Genomic DNA, 10,356 nt, shown 5'->3' with positions numbered 1-10,356 from the left:
TCTTCCGATTCCCCTCGCTTCTGCAGTGTTTGCTTCTCTTCGGTGCCTGTGGATCAGGCTCCCTCCTCTGGATTTGCTCTCCTGGTTCTTGTTTTATGGAGATCATTGCTTCATGAAGTTCTGTTTTGCTGATTTGCAAAAGTGCCTGGTGAGTGTCTGGTTGCTTCTGAGGAATGCTGCCATCTTTTGCTGATTTTCTTTCCTCCTTTTCCCTGTATTGTCTTTGAAAAACAAATGACTTTCCCTGAGGCTGCTCTGGCCCAACAGGAGGTGAATTCGCAGAGAAAGGAGAGCTGCTGTGGGCACAGCAGCGACCCCGGGGCAGCAAGGACTCCTGGTGCCCAGGGCTGGGCCAAGGCAGGATGGGCGGAAGGACGTGGCCATTTGGGTCATCACGACGATGGCCAAGTGTGTGTTGTCAGCGTGGGGCAGAGCTGCCAGATGGCCCCACAATGGCTGCACATCCAGCCCCGGGTGGCCTTCCGCCTCGCATGCCACGCAGGGCTGCCCTTCCCCCAGCTTTGCTGAAGGTGGGGTTTGCGTTCCTTCTGCTCCTCCTGCTTTGGGTGCGGTGAGTTTTCGCGAGAGAGGACCCACTGACCTTGCTGCCGTCCAGTGGGCAGTGCTGCCTGGAGGCTGGGGGGCAGTATTTCCTTGGGGAGGGGCCCAGGCCACAGTCCACTGAGGCCTGTCCTGTCTCAACCCAAGGGTCTGGCCAAGGGCAGAGGTCGCCTGTGCTGGCTCCAGGAGATGGCAGTAAGTTGGCAGGAGCGCTTGGCTCCCTGTTCCTGACGGGGGCGTCCTGGTAGAGGGGGAGGCGTGGAGGCAGGTCTAAGAAGCCACCTAACGGTTCTCCCTGCCGCTCTGATCACAGGTGCGTGGGACTCACGTGCTCACCAACCCCGGGATCGCCGACATCAAGATTCGGCCAGACCGTAGGATTCTGGCCACCGCGGGCTGGGACCATCGCGTCCGTGTGTTTCACTGGCGGACGATGAAGCCGCTGGCGGTGCTGGCCTTCCACAGTGCCACCGTGCACTGTGTGGCCTTTGCTGACGACGGCTTGCTGGCCACAGGGTCTGGGGATCAGCGCATCGGTGTCTGGTCTCTCTACCCGTGCACGTGACTCGTGGCTCCTTGTCAGGACACTTGGATAGCGGGAAAGTGGTGCAAGGGGTCGGAGGCCATGGGCCACGGGCCCCACTGGTCATGGGAAGAGCCGGTCATTTGGGCCTCCTTCCTGCATGGGACCTGCTCCCTTTCATGAAGCACAGCTTCTGTGCCACGGTGACTGCCATTTAAAGCATAACCAGGCCAGACACTGGGCACCAGCGACCCAGGCAAGAGGCCAACCCGGGGGTGCCTGATAATAAACTTGTTTGCAAACCTGCAGGCTTGAGGTACGAATTCTCCCAGGTGACCCCCTGCTTCCCCGGGTGGTCAGAGCCCAGAGCTGTCTGTCCTCAGAGCCTCCGCTGGGCAGGGTGGCTGGTCCGTCCAGCAGGGACGCCAAGTGTGGGCCCCGGGTCCTAGGCTCCTCACACCGCAGATGGCCAGGAGCTTCTGCATCACAGGGTTGAGCCAGTGACGGGCTCCTGACGGGAGCGTGGCAGGGAGAGGGCCCCCGTTGGGGGTGGCGGGGAGGGCACAGGGCTAGGCCTCCAGCAGGACCAGCAGGAGGAAAGAAGGGCCACCTCGTGGAGTGAGGCTGAGAGTGGCAGGTGGCTGTCCCAGGGTGGCTTCTAGGCATAAAGCCCAGCAGCCCAAGCGAGACAGACGGGGACCAAGGGCACTGTTGCAGCCGCTCACACAGGGCAGCCGCCGGCTACTCCCACGTGGGGCCAAGCCCAGACCTCAGGAAAGCTTCTCTCAAGGCTGGGCTGTTGATTGGGAAGGAATGGGACCCTGAAAATTGGGATGGGGGCTGTGGGCAGAGCCCGACCAAGCTGGGGGCCACAAACCCCTTCGTTCCATCAGCTCCTTTGCCAGGAGAGCCCCCTTCGCACCCTACCTGAGGTCAGCCCCCCTTTGGCTGCAGGACCTGAATGGCCTCCCCCGAGGCGGGGGCCCTAAGGGGCACTCAGGAACCCCCTACTCCACACTTTGCTTATAACCAGACTGGGTCCCAGCAGGCCCGAGAGGGTGGGGTCTGTGGTGGCTGCGCTCCAGAAGGGCTGTGTGGCTTTCCCAGGCATCTGGAGAACACGTGTGCATCCAGGTGGCGGGATGCCGAACCCACTGGAACAGGGCCCTGCTGGAGAGTCTGGCCTCCAGGTTCAGCTCGGGGGCTGAAGGGCTCTGAGATTTGGCTGATTGGTTGAAGCAGGGACCACGAGGGACACAAGTGGGGTTGAAATGCCAGCACTGCGTGGGGTGCTGAGAGGGGGGCACCAAGGGTGTTGGGGGAGCCTCATGTGAGACTAGCTCACCCTCCTCGGGCTCCAGAAGATGTGCCTCCCCGCAGCTGTGAGGGCCACCTGCATCCTTGGAGAGCTCTGTGGTCACTCTTCCCCGAAGGTCAGAAGCGGCAGTGGGGACGGGTCCTGGGGCTGCAGGGCCTCATGGTGGACAAGGGTCCAGAACTGCGGGTGTGGGCAGATGACCCTGGGCCCCGGCAAGAGGAGCCAGTGGGCAGCTGCTGAAGCCTGGCCTCATCCCCGTGGGCAGAGCAGACCGTTCTGGATCCAGCGAGCAGACGTCTGACCCGGGCCACCTGGACCAGCAGGTATCTGCACCGTGACCAGGCCCAGGTGCCCACCACACTGCCTGCCACTTGTGCTGCTGATCCAGCCGGGGCCCCCCAGACCCACACCCCTGACTGGGGGCTGTGCACCATCCCATCTGAGGGACGGGCCTCCCCGTGGGCCCGTTGGACAGAGGTGCTGCCGTGTTTCCTCCAGCACATCTCGGGGGGCGCTGCGGCCCCTGGGATGTTGGGGAGTGGTGCACATCCAGAGGGGTTTCCACATCACGAATGCCAGCAAGACAGGCGGCTCTGTTTAGGCTGTGGAGACCTGAACCCCGCGTGTGGGGCGTCCTCTGGGCACTGTGGTCTGCTCAGGACCCCACCCTCTGTCTTCTCCACGGGAGGCAGTAGGGCACTGGGTGCCCCTTTCGGGAGGTGGACCTCTGCTTCTCTGGCCTGGCCGGGCTCCTGCATCTCACATGTGCCCCCACCCCTAGCAAAGCCAACGTTCAGACCAGCATCCCCTCCCGTGGGTCTGTCCTGGAGACTGGACTAGAGGCCAGTGCTAAATAGCAAAGGACTCTGTCTCAGGACCCACTTGGCCTCCTCACTAGAGCATAGCTGTGAACACACCAGTCATTCCACGGGTCCCGCCGCAGCTGTGACCCTGAGGTGCTGGGCGCTGGGCTGGGGCAGCCTCTAAAACCAGGCCACGGCTGAGGACGTGGTGCCCATGCCCGCTTACATCCGCGCCATCAGCTCAGCAATCCTTTGGCAGAATCACTGAATTCACGAAAACAGCTGTGGCAGCGTTTCCTCCCGGCAGAGGACAGTGCACCACAAAAAGCCAGAGGTGCCTCCCAAACGTTGGGGGTGAGCTGTGTGTGCTGCCTGCCGTGACTCAGCCCTGGAGGGGGAGAGGGCTCGGGAGACAAAGTGTCCATCCGTACCTGGCCCTCACCTCCGTTGAAGGCACAGGCAGAGGCTCCCAGAAGATCTCCGCTGCTGGCCCTGAGCTAGGCTCTGGGCTGCCCACCAAGGCCACATGCTGTGAGCAGTGTCCCAAGGACATCTTGTGGCCAAATCTCCATGCATGGGGCCGAGTCGGGTTGTGACAGCCCTGCCAGACGCTCAGGACCAGAGGAAGTGGGTCCGGGGACACGCATTTCTCCTGAGCTCGCCACTGCCTGGCCCTCTTCCAGCCGCCTGGCACTCTGTGGGTGGGTCCCATGGTCATCCCAGCATCGCGCTGCCCAGGCCCCTCTTGGACAAGCAAGAGGTCAGCGGCGGGCCGGGCAAGTGACCAGAAGATAGAGCAAGGTTGGGAATTCTCACCTTTTCCTGGGCTCCATGAGCTTCAAGAGGTCTGAGAAGTCAGACCGCCACGTGCTCTGTAAACACGGCCCCGGGGGCTGGACACTGCCACCGAGGGGTTCCCTGGGGAGGGCTGTCCTGCAGGCTGCTCTGTGCTGCATGCCGTGAGCGTCTGCACACCCAGCAAGCAAGGCTGTTAGGTGTTTCCCACCCATGTCTCTGCAGGAGCAGCTCTGGGAGCAGTGTGCAGAGAGGAGACGACCCGAGGTTCTTTGGAGGCTCGGTGTTCAACCAGCTGGCACCTTGCGGGGAGCCTGGTCTGGGGTTAAGCTGAGCAGGCTGTGCACCTGGGCCGGGGCGGGTGTGCAGCCCCCTCCCCGCCCTCCCTGGTCTCCTGTGTGTTGGGGCTGCTTGGCCCTGCCCAGATATGGCCACCCTCACACCAGCTCGTCTGGAGGCCCCTCGGGATCCAGGCAGGCGGGAAGCTCATGACTGGACGGAGCTGAGTGAGGTGGGAAGGGCAAGGCAGCTACTGTGTGGTAGAGGCCACCAGTCCCAAAAGGATCCACTCAGGGAAGCATCTGAGTGGGAGGCACAGCCACAGATGAGGAAGCAGGACAGACTCATGGTGGCTGAACTGGAAAATGAGTAGGCGCTCCTGGCCTTTCCCTCATCCCACCAGGAGGGCTCAGGAGCCACCTGCGTGCACGGCTAGCACCTGCCCTGGGAGCTCAGACTCGGAGCTGGCAGGCAGGTTCACTCTCCATGTCGCAGCCCGGCGCCCTGTGCACAGCGCCCGGACCTCGGGCCCCAGGGCCAGTGTTCAGTGCCTGCCCTTCACAGAGACGTGTGTGGCTCCTGCCTTAAAGCAGAGCTGCTTCCATGGCACTGGGCAGACGGGGGTGGGGGTGGGGTGAATCTCGCAGCTGCCACAGGCCAGGATGTGTTCACAGGGGCCAGGAGCAGTTCTAAGGGTCCAGGGGCCGCCATGGGCATCACGGTGACAGTCACTGGTTCTGTTCAAATAGGCCAAGAATCCTCACCAACACCCTAATAACAAAGTGTGCCAGAAACGTACTGTCGCAGCAGGTAGCCACACGCACCTGAAGACTTTTGCCCCAGACATCTACATCTCCACAGTCCATAGGCTGGAATCCTAACCCCCAACATGATGGTAGTTGGAGGCAGGGCCTTTGGAGGATGACTAGGTCATGAGGGTGGAGCCCCAAGAATGGGATTAGTGCCAGAACCAGTATGTGGGCCCTTGCCCGACCCCGAATCCGCCTTGGTCTTAGACCTCCAGCCTCCAGAACTGAGCAGTCTCTGGTTGATAATCTGCCCAGCCCGTGGTATTTTGTTATAGCAGCAGGAAGAGGACAGGATGACGGGATGCCTGTATGTTTGTTGTTTGTCAAGATGTGCATGTTGAGAAGTTGAGTCCCTGGTCTGGTCCTGTTGCTGGGATGTTAATAATCAGCCCAGACTCAGGGGCCGGCCCGTGATTCGTCAGTCAGGAAGGCTGAGGGCCTACCGGGCGGTTTGTCTCTCTCCACGGGACAAGACGGCACGTGGGCACCGCCCATCAGGTGCCTTCGGGTGGGCTCTCGGCGTGGCGGCCTCGGGGGAGTCATTCTTCGTGGGGGCACCGAGGGCTTGGCCAGCGAGCCAGGCGGGCACCAAGAGCCGCCTTTGCCTAGCCCTAGTGTGTGGGAGACACAGACCCCTCCTCCTGATGGAGGGCCTTAGAGTGTTTGTAGCCTTTACAAAGTGAGACCTCAGAACTGAGGACGTGCCTTGGAGGGAGAGAAACGGGTGAGAACCAGCTTCTGCGAGTCTCTCCTGAGATGTTAGAAGTAGACGTGAGGCTGTCGTTTTGTTAAATGTTTAGAAGAGTTTTTAATGAATTTGCAACCAGTGTTTAAGTGTTGGGGAAATTTTGTTTTATTTTATTCATAAATTTTGATTTATGAACTGAGTTAGAATGTGACTATATAGGGAATTACCATTACACAACATACAATTTATCAATCTTGAGAATTTATTGAACAATTGACTTGTTTTTTTTTTTTTGGAAATTTCAAGCGGAGACCAAAATGGAGGGAAAAACCACAGCCCCGTGTAGCCAGCACCCAGCTTCAGCGTGAAGCAGTGGCCACCAGGTATTAGGTGAGCTCTGGCCCCCAGGGCCTGCAGCCGCTTGCCCAAAAAGTGGGATAGCCCATCAGGTGGGCCTGGATGGACCCTTTCTGGATACACATCTCTCCTCATGGGCAGGACGAGCCAAGGCCACGGCCGCGCCCGCTGCAGCCTTGCCTTCCTGGCCGTGACCCCCGGCCCTCGATGGCTCTCTTACCGCCCTGGAGAAGTAAAGAGGGAGAAGGCGCTGTTTTGTGATCAGCAATAAATAACAGACCCGAGAGCTGTGCCAACACACAGACGAGCTCAGACACGGGGCGTGGAGGGGGGAGGGGCAGCACCAGGGTGGGGTCCGGTCAGGAAGGGGTGAGCGGGCCCGGCTCCATCTTCACGGCGAGAGGACCTGCTTCACGACAGCTGCAGTCCACCCGGTGCGGCCGCCCCGCCCTTCGTAGTCGCCCTGTGGCCCTGCTGCCCTGTCTGTCCTGGGGTCTGCAGCTCTGCCTCTTCCGAGTGTGGAGACGGGTCCCACCGTGTCCCACCGTGTCCCACCATGTCCCATCTCCCCAGGCTGTCCAGGCTGCCTTCCCCTCTCGTCTGCATCAGGTCCTGTGGATGGAGGGCTGAATGTCTCACCCACCTCCTGCCGGGCTCACCTGGCCGTGTCCTGGTTTTGTGGACATTGGGGTGCACCCCCATCCATCCGTCCCTTGTGGGTGGATGTGCTGCCGTGAGGCTTCACCCACCAGCCTGGTCATGCACTGTCCTGAGCAGGGCCAGCTGGACATGCCCCCGAGGGGTCTTGCCTCTGCTCAGCCTGTCCTGAGCCCCCTGCCCTCCCCAGAGCACAGCTGCCCCAGCCGATCCTGGTGGGCATCCCTGTCCCTCCCTGGGGGACATGTGGTGCTTTAGAGCAGAAACTGTGTCTCAGCAAACACTGTGGGGCGGGCACGAGACGTACCTGGAAGTGTCGCTCTGGCCCTGCCTCTCCCCACCCTGGGCCTAGCCCCCGGAGGGCCAGAACCCCACAAACAGAGGGAGAGACGCTGGGCAGGCCAGGAGGGGCTGGTGGAGGGGCCAGCAAGAGCCCAGCTCCTGGGGTTGAATGTCAGGGGTCGGTGGTCAGCACAGGCTCTGACTGTGAAGCCTCAATGACTTTCCTGGTGGTTTCAGAGGAGCAACAGGGGTCAGTGAAAAAGATCCCACCATCGCCTGCCCTGCAGGTCCCTTCTGCTCCAGAGCCAATGGGACTGGCCGGGCTCTGGTGCTGGCAGGGGCTCTCCCCCGGGTCCTGACCCCACACCCAGGCTGGAGCCCAGGGCTGGATGGCCTGCCTCATGGAAAGTCTGGGTCCCTGGGCACCAGGGGGCTTGTGGAGGGGGCTGGGTAGACCCGGCCTCGTGGACACATAGCCAGGAGAGTGGCTCCCATGGGATGGGTGCTCGCCCACCCAGTTGCCACCCAGCTGCGTGCCAGGCAGGCTGAGGGCCTCAGAACACTGCGGCTGCACTGCGAGCTGCTCCAGACCCTGTGACACCTGCCCTGAAGATTCCTGTGCACTGCAGGGGGCGGGCCTCCACCCACTCCGTGTGACAACCGACAGTGTCTCCAAATGCTGCCCAAGCTCCTGGGGACAAAACTACCGTGTGAAAAACTGCTGGTTTAGAGACAGGTGAGGACTTGATCAATTTGAGATGAACAGCATGTTTTTTTGCAGACTGTGGATAATCCAGTGGTTTTTAATTGTTAAATATACATAAATATACATTAAAAATCATTGCCATTTTAACCATTTTTAAGTGCACAGCTCAGCGGCATCAAGTACACTCACACTGTCTTGCAGCTGTCACCACTGTCACCTTCAGAACTTTTCATCTTCCCAAACTGACACTCTGCCCCCATCAAACACTAACTCCCCCTCCCCCCACCCCTGTCCAGCCCCTGGCCCCCACCATCTACTTTCTGTCTCTGAATCTGACAAGCCCAGGGACCTCATGTAGGGGGAACCACACAGGATTTGTCCTTCTGTGCCTGGCTCATTTCAACGGTCATCACATCAAGGGTCATCCACGTTGTAGTGTCAGAATGTCCTTCCTTTTTATTCCCCTGTGTGGACAGATCAAATCTTTTTATCCATTTTTCAATTAATCACTTCTATCCATTGATCAGCTATTGACAGGTGGGCTGTTTCCACCTCTCGGCTGCTGTGACTTGAGCTACCCTGAGCGTGAGTGGACAAGTGCAGGTTCAAGTCTCTGCTCTCAGTTCTCTTGGGTCCACTCCCTGGAGTGGAATTGCTCGGTCATATGGTAATGCTATGTTTCACTTTTCGTGAAAACTCTAGTTTCCCACAGCATCTGCACCAGTTTACATTCCCACCAGCAGTGCACGGGTTCCAATTTCTCCCCATCCCCACCAGCACTTGTTATTTTCTGTTTGTTTTGTGTTGATAATATCCATCCATCCTAATGGGTGTGAAGTGATCTCTTGCTGTGGTTTAATCCAGGTTTTACATTCATCGTTAAGTTATTTTCTGGGTGTACACATGATAGGATCTCTGTCTTCTGGGAACTTAATTCCCTGGGGTGAGACACATGCATGGAAGCAGCTGACCACTGGAGGGACCCAGCCACAGAGCGCAGGGCTGGGCTGGCTTCCGGGAGCAAATCGGCCGGGTCAGCACGAGGAAGAGGCTGTCCTGGCCCACCTGAGACCAGGCCCCTTCCTGGCAGCAACGGTGTCGGGCTGCCTGATGCCTGGGGGCTCCCGCCTGCAGCCCGCCCATGAGAGGGCGGGATTGGCCCCCGTGGCCTTGGACTCAGGAAAGCAGGTGATAGCAGGACAGTGACAGTGGCAGGTGAAGCCCAGGCAGCTCTGGGGCCAGACCTGCAGCACTTTGTGGGCACGACTCAGTGTCCAGCTCTCCTGAAAGGGGTGCTGACTGCGTCCTGAGCCCCGTCTCTAAATGGACCCTCCCAGCCAGTTACCCAAGGGAGGGAGGGCTTGATCATCAGAGCCAATGAGGTGAAATGTGCCTGGGACACCCCAGCCCACAGAAGGGGAAGCAGGGCCACCACCCGCCTCCTCGGGGCGCTGGGTCAGCTCTTCGGTAGCACTGTCTGGTCAGGGAATACAGCAGCAGGCACGCGTGGGGAGTGGCCTCTCCTCGGCCACCCCTGTGGACAGTGACTTTGCCCTAAATGGCCAGAGGCTTCTCGCTGGCATAAGCTGGCCGCGGGGTGAGGGGTGGGTGAGTGCCTGCCTCCTGGCTCAGCGGCAGCCCAGTCCCCACCTCACAGGCTCTCCCAGAAGGGCCCGGCCAGAGAGCTTCCAGACGGGCCAGCTGCGTCTTAAGGAAGCTGCCTGTTTTTCTTAGCCCCTTTAAGATTTCACTCACTGTTACCAGAAGGGTGACAGTTTGCACAGACACAGCTACTTCCATATTTTGCTTCAGCCTCACAGCCACGTCCAGGGGCTCGGAGTCCCCAGCACAACGTTGGAGGGGAGGAGGTGGCGGCCTCGCGCCCGACCCGGGTGTGTCCTGCAGCCCTGAGCCCACCTGCTGGCCTCAAAGGAAGTGGCGGCCGGTTGGCCCTCGGGCGTTGGCCCTCGGGCACACAGGGGTCCCAGCGCACTAAGGCATGTGGGAAGGGCTTGTGTTCCGGGTAGCAACCCAGTCTACCAGGCGGCGCCTGCCATGGAGAACCTGCCTGCCCTTGGAGATGCCCCCCCTGCTGGGGGAAGGTCCAAGTGCAGCCAGGGCCTTGGAGAGACCCCAAGCGCTGTTCTCTCCCTGCACGAGGCCTCCATTGGCCTGGCTGCCATCACCACCTTCACTGGGTGATGAGGTCACAAAAGGTCCTGGGAAAGAACCTAGAAAATGCATCCTGGGATAAAGGTTGGGCTCTGAGATGGGAAAAAGGGGAGAGGAACTGAGGTTAGGACAACCAAGAGGAGCCAGGAGGAGGCTGGGAAGACAGGAGTGCTGGGAGGGGCATTGTCCTGGAGGGGCCAGTGTTGGGGGAGGGGCTGCGGAGGATGGGGGTCTCCTGGGGGTGGGGTGGGGGGCTGGCTGTCTTCGGGGCAAGAGGGGAACCCCCAGAGCTGCACGGGCCCTACCCTGTGGACACACACACACGTGGCTGAGAAAACGAGCCTTTCCTCAGGTCCGGCCCTGTCCACCGGAGGGGCCGCCTCCCGCCTGCACCACCCAAGAAAAA

General features: G+C 60.2%; 1 protein-coding gene across 1 annotated transcript in view; it reads left to right on the top strand.

Moving 5' to 3' along the window:
• The window catches only part of GNB1L (G protein subunit beta 1 like), a 23,484-nt gene extending 20,842 nt beyond the window's left edge, over positions 1-2,642 (top strand). Inside the window, exons 6-7 of the mRNA XM_007460049.1 lie at positions 875-1,122; positions 2,465-2,642. Coding sequence (XP_007460111.1) covers positions 875-1,122; positions 2,465-2,642 — 426 coding nt within the window. The remainder of the gene's footprint in view (positions 1-874; positions 1,123-2,464) is intronic.
• Positions 2,643-10,356: the final 7,714 nt, after the last annotated feature.

Source organism: Lipotes vexillifer, unplaced genomic scaffold (assembly GCF_000442215.2).
Source record: "Lipotes vexillifer unplaced genomic scaffold, Lipotes_vexillifer_v1.1 scaffold987, whole genome shotgun sequence".
NCBI lineage: Eukaryota > Metazoa > Chordata > Mammalia > Artiodactyla > Lipotidae > Lipotes > Lipotes vexillifer.
This window is presented reverse-complemented; position numbering and strand designations above follow the sequence as displayed.